Source organism: Rhopalosiphum padi, chromosome 3 (genome assembly GCF_020882245.1).
Source record: "Rhopalosiphum padi isolate XX-2018 chromosome 3, ASM2088224v1, whole genome shotgun sequence".
NCBI lineage: Eukaryota > Metazoa > Arthropoda > Insecta > Hemiptera > Aphididae > Rhopalosiphum > Rhopalosiphum padi.
The window spans coordinates 47,351,612-47,369,611 of NC_083599.1; the positions used below are offsets into that span (position 1 = coordinate 47,351,612).

At 25.2% G+C, this 18,000-nt stretch overlaps 1 protein-coding gene across 1 annotated transcript in view; it reads left to right on the forward strand.

Moving 5' to 3' along the window:
• The first annotated feature begins 389 nt into the window (after window positions 1-389).
• The window catches only part of LOC132927772 (uncharacterized), a 104,079-nt gene continuing 86,468 nt past the window's right edge, over window positions 390-18,000 (forward strand). The window contains exons 1-18 of the mRNA XM_060992365.1: window positions 390-670; window positions 9,997-10,041; window positions 10,111-10,268; window positions 10,336-10,457; window positions 10,993-11,134; window positions 11,211-11,363; window positions 13,774-13,978; window positions 14,363-14,481; window positions 14,544-14,668; window positions 15,119-15,253; window positions 15,437-15,644; window positions 15,718-15,848; window positions 15,925-16,091; window positions 16,176-16,346; window positions 16,422-16,531; window positions 16,844-17,035; window positions 17,166-17,294; window positions 17,367-17,554. Of these exons, the coding sequence (XP_060848348.1) occupies window positions 601-670; window positions 9,997-10,041; window positions 10,111-10,268; window positions 10,336-10,457; window positions 10,993-11,134; window positions 11,211-11,363; window positions 13,774-13,978; window positions 14,363-14,481; window positions 14,544-14,668; window positions 15,119-15,253; window positions 15,437-15,644; window positions 15,718-15,848; window positions 15,925-16,091; window positions 16,176-16,346; window positions 16,422-16,531; window positions 16,844-17,035; window positions 17,166-17,294; window positions 17,367-17,554 (2,570 nt within the window). The 5' untranslated portion in view covers window positions 390-600. The remainder of the gene's footprint in view (window positions 671-9,996; window positions 10,042-10,110; window positions 10,269-10,335; window positions 10,458-10,992; window positions 11,135-11,210; window positions 11,364-13,773; window positions 13,979-14,362; window positions 14,482-14,543; window positions 14,669-15,118; window positions 15,254-15,436; window positions 15,645-15,717; window positions 15,849-15,924; window positions 16,092-16,175; window positions 16,347-16,421; window positions 16,532-16,843; window positions 17,036-17,165; window positions 17,295-17,366; window positions 17,555-18,000) is intronic.

The following is an 18,000-nucleotide window of genomic DNA, read 5'->3' on the forward strand; positions in this document are numbered from 1 at the left end:
AATGTATAGTGGAGAAAACAGTATCTCACTTTTGGATGCTCCACTATTTCGATTAAAAAACATTGTTCATTTGTATTTATTAAAAAAATAATTAGAAAATCATTAATCGCAAAACGATTATTGTTCCTGGTAATTTGGATGCTACATTGCTATAATAGGTAATAGTGCTATCGTGTATGCACGCAATAATGATTCGATTTAAGCTGTACCTACACACGGTGAGCGTTGTACCATATAATATTATAAATGTATAACACATAGCCAATGATTAACAATTTTATGTAGAACATTCGTATCTCTAACAAACATAGCCTTTGAACTTGATAACGGCCTACCTTATTTACTTGAAATATTTGACGCATGTATTTAATGTAATTCCGTCTGTAGAAAATTATGCTGGTTGTCAGTGTTTAGTAACAAAACTCATGCCACGTTTTATTGTCATAATTTTGTTTTTATTCCTGCGTTCGCGGTAATTTTTTTCTTTTATCGGACAGACCATTTTCTATGGTTTATAATGTGTGAAAAATCATATTAATTTTATTTTTTAGAATGTAATCGTATTATATATATAATTTTAAAACAGACAAATCGGGAAAAATGAAATCCGAACACATCTATGGTCTGATTGTCTTGACGCTATTCATCATATTGGATACAGCTTCGCCATGTGAGTATCCGTTGATTATTATTCATTATCGATACGATCAAATACATGAAAATCTAAATGTATATAAATCTATATATCGTTAATTTCGTTGTATGACAGTTTCCATAAATGACAACTTTTATTTAAAAAAATGTTGGATTGTAATTTCTGTATAAATAAATGCATTTATTAAATGTATAAATTATTAATTTTTAGTTCCCTGACTGTATGATAATGGACTTCTTGATAATTCGTTGTGAATATTTTTTTTATTGTTACATAATTATTATTATCTATTATTAATGAATTTGAAATACTACTATTTATTGTTGTAATAAAATATTTAATATTAAAAAAAATTTCAATTTATTTTAACTAAAATAATCTTGAAATTATTATAGACTAAAGTTATAAGTACCAAAGTACCTGAAGTTAAATTTTTAGATGTTAATATCGAATTCGAATTTTAAACGAATTTTTTGGATTTGAATGTCATTTTTTGAAAACCAACAAGTGCACTAGTCTAATGATTAAGATAATAATTGAATTTTGATTGTTTAGAAAATAATATTGTTATGCTCAATCTAGATTTTATTAATTTTGCTATTGAGGGTGTATATTAATTGTTTCATAATGAAATCAAGTGGATTATGGAACAATATTATAATGACTGCTGAGTAATAAACATAATTTAAATCCAAGATTTAACGCTTATAAATTATCTCTGCCTTGGCTTCTATTTGTTCAATTTGACATTTAGAAACAATCTTGATAAATTAGTTGATTTTAACAAAACATTTTTAAACGTATTGATTGCTTATGTTAAGTAATCAATTATTATTTATTTTGTAATAGACTTACGGCGAGTTAAATTAAAATAAACAGAAGCTAAAGAAACATTATTTGTATGTATTTTTAATTTTTATGTATAGATAAAAACAAGTCGGTGCTTCGGTGGGCGTTCACGAATTGCCTTCCGATTTCCAAAATATCATTTACTTGAATTATTTCCTTATTTAGGTAGTAACTTTTTTGTATTGGAATCGCCTTCGATAGCTATATAATTAATTGGTTTATAGGAAATATTTATATAAATTAATTAATTTGAGAAAATTGAGTCAATATTAATTGATTTAATGTCAATTAAGATTACTTAAATATTAATAAATAATTATAATGTTTAAGTAAATAGACCGACTCAGCAGTAATAATTAATAATAATAAAAATAATAAATAATCAATACATTAAATAATTTAGATGAAATATCATCAAGCACGGCACTAGAATTTTTTTCCAGGGGGAGGGGGGGAGAGTAGGGCAAATATTTTTTTTACATGGGCTAAGGTTTTTTCAGCAATTAATGAGGTTATTTAAATAAAATATAAATATTTTCGTATCATATAACATAACATAATGTAGCTATAAGCTATAATTTGCTACAAACTTTACAAACTTTTGAATAGTTAAAAATATTTTAAGAATAATGTCAAATATTTTCTATGTACCTTATGTAAAAAAATTTTTAATCACAGACATTCAACAACTATAATAATAATGATGTAGAAAAATGACAATTTCTTTATTACTTTAATATATTACATACCTTTGTGAATGAATGATTATGTTTTTTTACTCACATTTCATAAATATAAATTAAAGTAATTGTGTTAAGTAATGAAGAGATGAATTTTTTTGACTCAACTTTAATGCAATGATTTGTGATACATTTGTTTGTTTATTTTCATCCAGGAACTTATTAGTACTCAATAAAGGTAATAATAAAAAAATAAAATATTTTTTCTTATTTTACAAATTTCAAAATATATTTTATTGAAATTGTAGTAAATTTTTTCCTTATTAGACAATACTAGTAGGTTAATCCATAATAAAAAGACCAAAGATGTTATTTGTTCAAATTTCATTAATTCATTGTTATAATTTATAATAAATTCAATTTAATATTTATAATATTTTATAATTTAATTATATTGTATATATTTTTAGTTGGTGTGGGGGGGGGGGGGTTAGAGCCACATCTTTCACCCCCTTGGCGCCTTGTCTGAATATCATTCTGTTAGGCGTACAGTCAAAAACTTAAGTTTGTTTATAATGACGGACTATCTATTCTTTAACTATATATTCAGTGGTCAACAAGATTTTTGTAATCGACAAATTAATGGATCTAGAAAATAATGCATGTTTTAAAAATAATATTTTTGAATATTACGGAAATCGATATATTAATCAATTTTATACGTACAATTATTGATATATTAATTAATAGTCTAGACTTGCTATGGGAGGCAGTTCGAGTAAAAAAAGGTTATCTACTAAAATTGGGAGGCAATTCGAATGTAACCACGTCGGTACCTGGTTAATAGTGTTAAATTTAAAGTTGATATGAGTTGAATGGAGTGGCACTGAGGAAATCCGTAAAATGTTGGTCCACTACTATGCACATGTATACATTTAAAATAATTTGAACTAATTAACTAACTATTCGTTCGAAATTAATTTTATGTTTATTTATAAAAATTCTCTATATTATATAATTTTAAATATATAAAATATATATTTTTTTAACAAAATATTATAATGATAACGATAAGTATAATATATATAAGTATATATTTAAATTCTTGTTTTGCATTGAATTCGTATTATGTTAAAAGTTAAAACACATATTTAAAAAAAACGTTAATATTATTAAAAATATCAGATTATGAATGTTTAATATACAAATAATAGACCAGTTAACACGTAATTTTATAAAATGATTGAAAAGTTTTGAAATAATTATTATACAAAGTAAATTTTTTATGCATCAGTATGAGTTTCACTGTAACTTTTGACTAACGACATTTATTTGGTTAATTATTGATGAATTATTTACTGAAATTGATAAGCAAATATAGATATAAAAATTATAATAATTTAGGTTCAATTCCATATTTGTCAAAACTAGGTATTATATTATTTATATAATATTGTTTAATTACATTATAATTTGAATTTTTCAACCTTATAAGTAGGGCTAGGATTTCTATGCAGTAAAAAATTGTAAAATATGCATTTTATTTACTAAAATATGAAAAAACAAATTTTTTAAATATTAGTTTATATTATTACTTAGTTATTTTTTATTACATACTATTATTATATATTTTTTTAAATTTTCTAATGTGAACAAAAAAGCCAAATCCTGGACATATCTGACAACCAATCAATTGTAGACTTAAGGGAAAAACATGCAAATACATAGAAATCCTAGCCCTGCTTATAAGATTTATATCATAATTTTTCTTTAAATATTTATTACTTGATCAAAATTTTTGTCAACCTAATTTAGGGATATCGCTTAAGTCTTAAATGGTGCAAATGCTGTTGGTGTTAATGTAGGTAATAGAGCTTTGCACATAATTATGTGGTTGTTTAAAATTTTTATATATTACCAATAATTTGTATATTCATATATTTTAATTTATCATTTAGAATCGTTAAAAAGTTTTATTTAAAATGGAATAAGTTAAATGAACTACTGAATTATTAAGTTTATATTATTGGTTAAATAAGTTAAGATTTTAAGTAAACTCAAAAAAGAAATTATATTTAACATCTATAATTCATCATAATTTATTCTATTTACGTGTATAAAATTCCTTATTTTCAAAATTTTTATAAGTAAGTTTTTGTTTGTCTGGCATATTAAATAATTGTTTAAAAAATTGAAATTATATTTTGAAACAAAAATAATGACAGCAATATTAATTTATAAAATTAAAATCAAACATGAAAATGTTATATAGGTTATTTTATCTAAATGTTAATAAACGTATTTTGTATAAAAATTACTATATATTATCTTTTAATTTTGTTTTTGAACATACCCATAACAATATTTTTTACTTCAGTAGCTGTCAATATAATTCACATTACACAAATAAGTAAAAAGTAATACCTACTGATATTAGGTTACTTATACAGTTATACAAGTATAATTTTAATATTTATGTATTAATAAATAAACACATTGAAATCTCTACCTTAATAACTGTTCCTAGTATTTTGATCATTATCAATTAGGTATTTATTATTAAATTAAAGTTAAAGGGACCAATATTATTTTAATAGTCCGATTTATAAAATGTATGTACCTTAGATTTTGCATCAAAGCTATATACCACTTATAAAATAAATTATACATTTTATTAAGTACATATCTTATTAATTATACTTGTTAATTCATAATAAAATAAATTGATTGTTTTAAAAATATAATTTTACATTCTTCTATTTATTAATTTTTTTTTGTTCAAATATAAAATAATAATATATGAATAATAATAGTTATTAGAAATAAATGTTCACGTATTCAATGTATATACTATACAAATATTAAATTATGTTCACAACAAGTCTGATAAAGTTAACAAAATTACTTGGAATAATTTTTATTGTTATGTTAAACCCACTTGTGCATTTATAAAAAGAATATTGATTAGATATTTTACGTTGAATGTTGCTTTTATGATTTTAAATTGACAATATTGGTGGTCATATATTTTTTTAATAATTTCAAAATTCGTTGAAATTTTTATTATTGAAAATACATGGTTTATTAATGTAAAATGCTGTAATAACATTATTTTGTATGGGTATAAAATATTTTCATGTTAGTTGGTACTAACAAATAATTGGATGATCGTGTATTATTCATCTCCAGGCTAAATTCTATAGTTGTATACAGTATGCTTAACAATGCTCCAATTTATTATTTTGCATGAAACCGTAAAAATAAAAACACCAATATGTACATACAACGCATCCATATAAAGTGAAATCCATACAATAGTTTTTAGAAAGCGATTATTAATCGTATTCATAATGTTAAGAATAATACTATTATTGTGTGCTCTATATTTACACAAAGCACTATTATTATCATGATGTAAATCCCGACCGAGGCCATGCTGAGTTTCGAGTGCCAGACATTGTGATCACTGTCCCGATTTTAGATTCCGAATGGACTGTCGAGTGCATTGGTTTTACAATGACATGTGATTTTATTTGATTTTTTTCTTACTTATCACTGAGAGGACGGCAAAAAACCTCTACGCATTTCGTTCAGAGCCTGTCTAGATTACAAATCGAATATAGAGGACTTTGGGTGATTTGATTTTTGAATTTCTAACAGTACTAAGAGAATGTAACAATAGAAACGTTGAAAAAAAATAAGCCCATCTAACCATAATATTGACCAGGTTTTGGTACCTAGTTCGAAGACCAGAATTATTATGTTTTTGTTTGCCTCTGGGTGGAATATATTAAGTATTACGGGACCCAATATTTTTTGTTTATTAAATACAATTTAATATTGTTTATAGCACCTACTACTTGCTGTTTATTTAATTTAATTTTGTAATAGAAATAAAATATATTTTAATTATAAATTCTTGAACACTACTTATTATTTTTTTTCGATTTTAATGCATATAAGGTAAGTTCAAATCGACACGTTAATACGTACCTATTATATACTGTGGCTGACTCGGGCGCTTCATAAATATAGCTCTATATTCTACATAGTTCCACACTATGTTTTTTAATCATTGGTTTAATTTGGTATAAAATTGTCGAAAGTTCTATGATTACAAAATGTATATCTTGATTCGACGTAGTATAGCCGTTTGTTAAATTAATTTTTTGTTTATTATTGTTTGTTTGCGTTGTAGTTATTATAAACCATGTACTTACTTAAAATCGACTTGTTTTATTAGAAATATTGCATCACAGCTCAAAGAGTTCCTATTACTTAATTCCATTCTTATCATAAATCCTGTTTGCTTGACTCACGAGCGGGTGATGTCATTATGTATTGTATATTTTTCTACCACTACCAAACTCCTGGCACAAAGTATACTTTAGACAAAACATTTATTTGTTGTATAAATTGTATATTCCGGAAACAAAAAAATAAAAATAAATCCGTTTCTTTTTTATTTGGTTATCTTATCTGGCTTCCCGATTTAATTAATATTTTATTGTCCCAACTTTAGCTGTAATTTATTGTATTTTATTAAATTGTTGTTCCATTTATTATAATTTTTTCATTCTACTTTATTACATAAATCAGCTATTGCAGTGAAGCTATAATAATTCATAAGCATAGTCCATAATTCGCATGAGAAATAAAGAAAAAAATAACCATTGTAATCATTAATATTTTTAGTTTAAAACAAGGAAGTATAAAACATTAAAGAATTTATTTTAGATTCTGAGTAAAGAGAAATAAACCTATTGATGTATAAGGTGTTTTTTTTGTTTTCATTTTTTACGTATAAGTACACAATAAGTAATCGATATAATTTTTTAATTTTCAAAAATAGGGGTGGTTTTAGAAAGAAAATTTAATCTAACTTATACTTTAGATAGGTAACTACAAATTAAAAATTCTCCATACTAATCGGGAAAACAAAACAAAAAAAATTAAGGAAAAACGTGATTTCTTTCGAAATCGTTTTTATAATTTTATATTTACTATAAAGTTTTCAAAATCTTTTGAATCCTTTTGAGTCCTCTTTAATAGTTATAACAAAAATACATATTATGAAATATACTTGGTGATGTAAGCTGGAAGAACGTCTCCTTTTAGAATCGTTTTTTGTATACAATGAAATATCATTGAATTCAAATTTAACACAACCATACTTTTTTAATTACTTTTAATAATTTTCTAGAAATGTATAACTATTAAAATTAACTTGATTTATCAATGATTAAAAATACAATAATATGTTATTTTGTAAAAAAAAATGTTTAGTTATTTAGCAAATTACAATTTAAATAAGGCGAATAATGGCGCAAATTACAATTTTTGAAGGTAAAAAATGGTGCAAATTATATAATTTCCTTTTATTTAGTTTTATGTGGTGCAGACTACAACCTTAAAAAGTGGCGCAAATTGCATAAATACATTTTCTTCCGGTTGTTTTTGGCGCAAATAACATATGCCCCCATACTAGTGATCCATTTGACACCTAATGTATAGTAAAGCGGTACTTACTTGCCTTTTTTTTTATAATTATTAATTTTAGTAAAATACCATAGTAAACTTATACATACAACATATAAATTAATTTTAAAACCGTCAGTTATCATTTGTTTGTTTTCACGACAAAATGACAAAATCTTTTCACTATTAATAAAAGTGTTTTCAAAAATTGAAAGTGCTATTTGAAATCTAAAATTTAAAAATATCACCTACAGTACATATAAATTACAAAAAGAAAATATATAATATGAAAAAATTACTTAAACAATTTAAAATAATCATATTCTATGAAACATAAAATCAATTTTTTTTCTAAAAATTATTGTGCAAGATTAAAAGACAAAAAATTTAAAAAAAGTCATCAACATTAATATCTAGTTATCATAATCATATTTTTATTATTTATCTATACTAATACTATAGGCTAAAGAGAATATTTCGTAAATACTAAATTTGAATGTGCTAATTTCAGGATTACCAGTACGATTTCCATTAAAATTAGAGAGAGAGAGAGAGAGAGAGAGAGAGAGAGAGATACAACTTTTACTTTCAATAAATAAATAAAGCGAGCTGCTCGTAATGTGAGACGTGAGTTGTCAGTTGTAGACATAGCATACAAAAAAAGAAGAAGAAGAAAGAGAAAAGAAGTTCTAGAGACTCAGGGGTGGAGTTTTTTTTTTAACCCTTATAAAGTTGCTATAGGGTGATTCATACGTGAATTTTGTTTTGGATCACGAAAATCAAATCATTTTTTTTTTTTAAATATTGGGTTGTTAGTGGTTATAGAATTTAAATTTAATAAAAAAGTAATTGGTATAAACTAGTCGACCCACCACGCGTTACTATAAGATTTTTTTCTCAAATAAAATAAAATAATATTAAATTTATTATACTTTATTTATTAGACTCACAAAATTACTTGACTGACGTTGCCAAAAGTTTCAGTAGTTGTTCTTAGATATGGTAGAAAAGTTTAGAGAGTTGTTTGAACCATGTTTGAGAATATACTAAAAGCTATCCAATACGCTACAAACGGATATTGCTCATCCCGCTCGAATTAGTTATTTAGTTCACAAAGTACGTAAGATGCTGATTCGCGCTCGAACTGAGATACACTAAAACCGAGATACGTCAATATAGCGCAGTATTTTATGTTTATTCGTATTTTTCCCGGCCGCAGTCGAGTTATACAGCTATAATATTATAATATTATATATTAATGTCTATAATATAGCTTATAAATATTTAAATTAATTCTTTATCTATTATATGAAGATACTTATAATAATGTCAACTCTATAAACACTCAAAGTGTTAATATATCTAAGCGTGTTAATCAGTGTTTTCAATAAAAGGAATGCGACAAAATGATTGACTTATATTAACTCGATTAAAGTTCAATTTATATGTGCGGTTACATATATTTTAATCACGTGAATGCCTACCTATTTACACAATAATTGTAAACATGACTCAATCCAAACAATAAATCAGAAAATCTTCAATGAAAATTATTATAATTATAATAATACTTATGTTCTTATCAAATTATTCATATTTATAGATAGCATATTATTATAATAATATATAATTTATATTCAATAAAATACCTATTTTAATAACACAACAAGTCTCAATAAAAACAATATTATTTGCTATTAATATTTTATAAGCTACTTGACTCTTGAATCTTGATTACCACTTAAATAAATCTAAATACCTAATACACAGATAATAAACATATTATTACAAGCTATTGTTGAATACCTTGAACAAAATATAATATCATAAGCCACAAATATAATTTCTGTGTTATTCAGATAACAAGTGTAATAATATGCTGTGCAGTGGAACGACCTCCATTACAGATTAAAAGGGGCAATATTTCCCATAGTGACAAATTTTTCGTATTTTATCATACTTTTAGAATTTGAGTGGAGCGATGAATGTATTGGTTTTTAATTTATGTGTGTTTTTTGACTAATGAAATATTTTTGTTTTTAACTAATATTGGCCTAAGATATCTAATGGAAGCAGCTTAATATTATATCTTTTGTATTAGTGGAAAATTACGTACGTAATATTTTATTACATTCATACTATTATAGATCAACAAAAATAAAAATAAGAGAACTATTTTTTTAATTTTTTTTTTTTTTTTTGTTAATCTGGTTGATATTTATGTTTATCGTGATACTGCAATGTTTATAATATAATTGCATATTTATTATATTATTTATATATATATTTATTATTTGGGATTAGGAATTTTATTGAAAATTTTTTTGTTTTCAGATATCACATCCAAACATAACAGTTGTTCAAGATCTGCTTGTTTTAGTATGAAAACCACAAAGAGATTATATTTTAGTTTATTTTTAACACATTGTTAATTATTTTTGATCGTAGATGATGGAAAATTTAACTTCTTACCCGGTACCATTTATGTGTACAAACATTCCATCAGTACACAGACGACGTTTGATAAGTCCAAGAACACAGCATCGATCGCCGAATTTAATTTCAAAGTTCATATACACATTCAAGAATGTGATGGGTTCATGTTTGTGAGTACGATTCAAGTTTATTCATTACGAAATTTGACGTAATAATAACGTATTTTTTTTTTTTAAGATTACTGATACTAGCATTCACAAAGGAGTCAAAACAAGGAACTCCAATACTGTGGATGAAGAAAACTATTTAAGATCAGATGACGAAGTACTATATGAAGATTTGGAAAAAAATATGTTGAGGTGTGGTTTTGTCTTTTAACAAAATTAAAAATAATATAATATGATGAATTTCATTTTAATAACTAGTTTTAGTGATACGAAAATTGGTTTTATCGTTTCATTTTGTTTATTTCACTTAATTATTATTACTTAAAAATAAATGTCAATGAAAATGTAAGCTTTGCAATATCGTGATTGCAAAATAATCACGCAACTGGGAAAATTTGTTTTACACCACATAAATTATTATTAATTGGAAAATGGAAATTATATTAATTATAAAACAAATATTCACGACGATATGATTGTTTTAGGGTACTTGTAGTTGAGTAATAATTGGGTGACTTTTTGGCGTGGGGGTGGGGGTAGAAATTTGTCTTGGCTTCTTATTAATTTTCAATAAATAAGTTCCTTATGATTATACAATAGTGTAGGTGTGCATTTCATTGAGTTTTAAATTAGAAATTAAACGTGACTATCAAAACCAATTATACTTGACGAAATACGTACACAAATATTTAAGTGCTTCGAATGAATAAAACAAATTATTCAACAGATTTTCATTCCAAGATGGCCATATTAGCACGGTTTGTCCCAAAGATGACGAACCGGTATGGGCTTTAAACATAAAAAAAGCTGTACTATCCACGTTTCAGAATCGCATGGAGAGATTCGATATTCATCACATTGTTGCAGAGGTTGATAGTGTTTCATTTTTTTTTTTTTTTTTTTTAATCAAATTGAATGTTTAATTTATATGTTGTTTTATTTTAGAGAGACATCAACGGGTTTTGTCCAACGTCATACACGTTTTTAAAATCGAATGGTACACAAATAGTAGTAGATAAAGTAAAGGATATTTCAGAATGTACCGAGAGATATCACATGCATTCTATAATTCCAACTTCACCATATGTTTTCCAGAGTGTAAGCCAATAGTTTTTTTTTTTTTTTTTTAATACAATATTCTTAGTCATTAACTACTCACTGTTAATGCTTTATAGGGAAATTGACTTAGTTTAAAGTTTCTGGATTAATTGAAACATTTTCTAACGTAGTCGAATAACGATATTTTGAATAAAATATTTACTTTATTAAACTTCCACGTTTAACATTTACCAATACACGAGTTTTGCTTATTAAATACAATAAAAAAAAAAAAAATTAAATTGAATTAAATATATTAAATTTATACATTATCATAATAACGATGATTATAAAAATTAAGAAGAGGTAATGAGCACATAAACATATTATCTAATGTAATGACTTATACGTTATACTAAATACATGCATAAAAACATACATTTAACGTAACTATTTAATAAAGGGTAACATTTAGGCAACTTTACACACGGTGCCGTCGCTCGATACCTTTATGTTAGACGTAAATGATTATTAGTGTGAATGTTAGTAACACTACGTGAGTTACGAAGCTACTATGCATGCGCACTTACATGTCATGCCAGATAAAAAATTACAAGTGTTAAATGCTCAGAAAAAACGTCGTAGGAAAAGTTCTCTGTCTCGTAGATTGGTTTGATTATAATATTTTTTTTTGTCAAAAAGATGAACGTTTTTTAAAAAGGTATATTGGATTACGGTTTTTGATTACAACAATAAAAACAAAAAGAATAAAAATTCACGAAAATTGGTGAAACTCTTACAATAGGATTTGAAAAGACAATTTTGAAAATAAAAGCAAAATTCACCTTGTAAAAAAAGCCGTTCTTTTTCAAAAAAAAAAAAAAAAACGTATTATCGTAATCAATTCACTCTAAAGGTCTGAGAGTTTTTCTTGTGTTTGATCAAAAATACAGGTCGAGCTCTGACCCGTTACAATAAAAGGAAATGCATTGATTTTGAATAACTTTAAAGTGTCTTTTATAATAATATTTTCAAAATTCCGAATGATTTTCCTATTCGAATTCAGGTTTGATAATTATATCATTACATTAATACTTGATGGGTTTAATCAATATTATATGAATGAAAAAATGTATTCCTTATTGTAAGTTATAACTTTTAAATAATTATAAAATTTACAAATTATTCTTTATAGTGCGAGAAATAAAATTTGAACAAATAATTGAAAGGGTGAAGACATTTAATAAAAACTAATATTCTATATTATTTATACAATTTGAAGTGTTAATTAAGTTAAATGAGTATGAGTATATGATCAATATTGAAGATAGTATCAGCGCTCCATTTTTGAATATCAAAATCTAATCTAGAAGTTTTAGTTAAAAATAACGATCACAGATAATTACATATTAATAATGCAAATTATTAAAAATAATATTTTTATTTAGTCCAATAAATCTGTTTAGACTCTAGGCTAGCCTTTGAACATTTTCAAATTTTCCATTCAAAAGTATTAATAACTAACAGTATGCTTGGTGATTAAAAATTCTCTAATAGTTTAGTCTGTTAATGATGACATTTATTTTGGAAATTATATACAATATTCAATATTTAAACGTGGCTTTTGACTACCTATATTTATATTTTGTATCTATTCAAATGAGTTCTTGTAGTTCAAAACTTTTACATTATGATGTATAGTTAAAACTTCTAAATTAATCCACAGCATTGTCAGTAAATAGTTTTTCAACAGAAATAAAAACTCAAGTTCTAAAAATAATCATAATATTGACAATATCTAAATAGTTATAGTAAATAATTATGACTTTTGAATTAACAATAGGTAGGTTTTAATGTACTAATGTACTATCAATCTTTAATATTCTTAATAATATGTATGCTGTATTCTTATTAGTTGTTTGGTTTATTTTATCAATAGGTGAATTTATAGTAAACGAACCTAACCCTATGGCTAATAATATTATGTAGATGGGTTATTAATTTTATAAATTTTGTTTATATGTATATAACCTAGTTCAAACATGATACAAATATTGAAATATATTATATATAACCATCTTAACGATGTTATTACTAATTAGTTATGTACATACTACATATACAACTAATATTCATTTCAGGCTTCAAAGCGATAGATTTTTTAACTTTTTGATGTTTTGATGCTATCATAATTTTAATATTTTATGAATTTGTTTTTAAAATAACATGATTACTTTATACTCATCTTTTTTTTAAATGTCAATATTATCATACAAATGATATTTTTTTAAATATTAGTGAGCGTCTATCTAATATATTTCAGGTAAGTTGTATCTGTGGTAGATATGTATTTGTAATTTTTTTACACTGCTTTTGGTATTTTTTTCTAGTTAAGTCGTTTAATTTATATTTTTCGATTGAATATCTATAATATTATTCATGCATTAAATAATTTATAATTTTTTTTTAGAAATACCACAAATGGTCTCCGATGAAATCTTTATTCGTTTGTTTTTACCACATTGATCATCATATTATTGTAAAGATCGATTGTCAAGAAAAACACTCATTCCAACCGTTTGCTAGTAATGAAACAAATAGCGCAAGAACAAAAATATTTCAAACGATGGTATTGATTAAAGAGGATAGTGCATTGTATTCATCTCACCCCAATAGTAAGATGATTTTCAAATTTTATCCTGTAGTTTATCTAATTTGTAATTGTCATACAATCGTATCCTTCTTTTAATGCCTAATAGTTCAAATAGCTTACATATTAATACAATTATCATAAATTCAAAAATGTCTAAGAAAGTGTATAAAAAAAAAAAAAAATAGAAATATCGTGAATCTTAATATTTTAATTATTTAATCATGATTTTAATAATATGACATTCAAGTAAAATATTTTTGTATAAATTACATAAAAATTTTAATATTACACATATTGATATATTATATTTAATTACACATCTTTCGAAGATTATCAATTTATATCATATTTAAATCAAGGCAATGGAATTCATTTTAATTTATATTCAACTGTTTTATTTGATTAGCTTATGAAATTACATCCAGACAACCTTTGTTATACAATCACAAGCTCATTAGTAATCCGGATTCGTCGAATGTAACGGAAACCATCGAACTGATTAAAAAGTTATGCGCAATGAGTGAGGTACGGAAAAAATAAAAACTAATTTGGTATACAAATAATTTATCTTTTACCTTCCCTCCTAGGGACAATTCGACCCTGATTCCCCAAGCGAATTTTATAAGGTTATTCAAGCAGCTAGAAAATTAACGTATGATGCGTTAAAACACCTTTATTATCTTTCACAAAATGATTTATGTTCATCTGCAACGTAAGTTTTTTTTAAATGATGTTTGATCTTTTATTTACAAATATGTATATAACCTACATTATATATACATGCGTATTGAGTATGTATATAAATATATTTTTAAATTTAAATAATTATTAGACGTATTTTTAAATTGTATGCGACTCCTATAATTCAAAACTCGAGGGAGATGAAAAAATCCAAAGTTATGGAGTTTTTACTTTTTAGAGTTTTTGAATCATTAATATACTGTATATTGATTTGAACGTGTGAATGATTTCACGAGGGGAGAAAAATTATTCGAATTATTGAACTTACGCAATTATTGAAGTTGATTCAAAAAAGTTACAATATAGTTTCTATTTAAATTTATTTGGTTTTGTTCAAACCGTCTAAAATAAAATATACATCAGTATTAAAAATGTCATGTTGTCTTTATAATTATTTTTTTAAATTTTGTTTTATTTCAAGCAAACATTTACAAAGCGCTTTACCATATGTTCGTACCACGTCTGCAGTAATACTTATGAAAGACATAATATGGAATGGAACCATTAATGAATCCATTTCTACCAACTGGTTAATGGCAATGGCAATGTTTGATAGGTAATTGAGTTTATTTTTGTAGCATATTGTCATGAATAAATTATTTTTAAAATCACACAGTCATTAAAAATATGCTTTATCGTTGTGAAAAACTTTTAATGCTACTTATTTATTTAAATTGTGACCTATAGAATATTACGCGAAAACACATATTAAACTAATAATTGTATTATTATGCTACAGGCCCGACGATCAAGTAGTTTCTGAAATTTCTCATTTGCTACACAAAGAAAATGCTTCGTCAGATATATTATTAAGTGTTACTTCTTTGATTCATACATACTGCAAATTGAATCCAAACTGTAAAGAAAATGTTGGGTTAATACCAGCCATCGTATACATTGAACAGAAAATCAAAGAGAATATTTTGATAAAAGAAAACCGAGACGAGGTAACTAAAACTAAATATTCGAAGATAATGCAGTAAAAACTTAACGAACATATTATATCCGCTTCTCTTTTAGACGTTAATATGGCTGAAATCGTTAGGTAACACAGGACAGACTTCGCCTACTACCCTCGATACATTAAATACGATAATTGCGAATGCAGATTTAACCGTGGACATTAGAGTATCAGGAGTTCAGGCTTACAGGTCTGTTAAAAAATATAATACATTTTTATATCACACATTGGCCAGTCACTAAATTGTCTGGAATAATACATTTTAGACGATTCCCCTGTAACATAACGAGACCGATTATGTTGGACAACTTCGTTAACCAATCTTTGGACTCGGAAGTCCGTATTGCTGCGTACTTGCAAGTAATGAGGTGTCCCGTTTATAGCGTGGTGAGGCATATAGTAACGGTTTTAGACAAGGAAGAAGTTAATCAAGGTAATTAAGTTAGAGAATTTATTAGACAGTAGAATCTTATATTAAATAATATGATGATATTTAATAATATCATTTTTATTGTAGTCGGCTCTTTTGTTTGGACACATTTGCAAAACCTGAAAAAGACATCTGTACCATTTTATTTAGAGCTACAGACCATGTTAGCTGGTGACATAAATAAAAAATTTAACACTGACATACGAAAGTTTTCTAGAAATTACGAAAATTCATTTTTTTTAAGCGAATACGGCGTTGGTAAGATTTTTTGGAGATTTAATCCTCTGAATTGTAATTATTACTAATCATTGTTACAAATGTCATTTTATTAAGGTGGATCTTTCGACAGTAATGTGATATTTTCTCCAAAGTCATATATACCTCGATCGTATACATCAAACATCACGTTAACTCTGTTTGGAGAATACATTAACATACTTGAAGTTAGTGTTTAACTAGTATTAATAATAAAAAAAATCTACATCTATAATTGAACAATACGTTAAAGTTCATAGTAATTAAAATTAAAAGTTTTAATTCAATTATTTTTCTCTTTATCAGTTTAATAATTTGAGATTAGTTTATTAGTTCTGATCTTTGACGATAAATGGAAATACTTAATTAATAAGTATTTAAAATTATTTTATTTTATTTTATTAAAAATAATTTTTACTTGCGTGTATTGATATATATATTTAATATACGAAATCATTAAAAAAAAAATGATTTTAATTATTTAATTATTGTCATATTAGATAGAAGTATATGCCGAAGGCTTTGAAAACTACATAGAAGCATTATTTAAGCCCGGGGGTGTATTTAGCTCTGAACGTGTAAAAAAAGGATTGGATGCTTTGCGTTTTGTGCGAAGTTTAATGCCGGACACCCTCAGGGATAGGATTAACGAATTGCCAAATGTCGTTTTCGATAATGTGCCTCCACCAAAGGTCAGTGATAATTTAATTTGAAAAATACTATACAATATTGATTCTTAATGAAATTAGTATTAAACTTTTTTCCGAATAAATTCTTAAAAGCGATTAATCGACGTGTATTCTTATTTTGTTTTTTCTACAGATATCCTTGGCGATTAAAGTATTTGGAAACGAAGTAAAATTTTTGCGTCTTAATGGTGTAGACGAAATTAACAAAGCGATCCGTTCTTTTGATGTATATAATATTATGAAAAGTTTCATGAACGGACGAGTAAATATTTCTGTGATATTTTAACTTTTTAGCATACGCCAAGTAAAATTGTACTTTATACTTTTTCTGTAGGAATTTAAATACGACCAATCTGCCATGTTTATGGACTTAAAATACGTTGTACCTACTGGAATTGGCATGCCTTTGATATTAGACGCCGTAGGTACTTCTGTAGTAAACTTAAACATGTCAAGTTACATAAACGCAGATGCCTTCAAAAACTTTGGAGAGTTTAAATTGTTAACCAAATTGTATCCAAGGTAAATTAAAATTTAGGAAAAGTATAATGATAATATTATTATCTTGGCTTTAATTTTTATTTGTTTTTTGCGAATTAAGAAACCTCATCATATATTTTTATCTACGTTATTATTCATATTAAACAAATCAATTATTTTCCTTTAATTTTTGGCATGTCATTGCATATCTCTATAATATATACATTAAAAAAAAAAACAATCTTTATATTAAAATTTCTAAACTATATTACATCCACACATTTTAGAAAATATATATTTTAACTTCCCATAGTCCTGATATTATGATTTACGGACAGAAATGTAGCGTGTATACACTGTATACATCGTGTATAGTTTTATGTATTTTTAATAAATAGCAGTGTAATTTTGTAAGTACCTAAAATGTAAAGTGCTGTATATTTCAAAGAATCAATTATCATCATGCAAAGCATCAACATTTCCAAAAC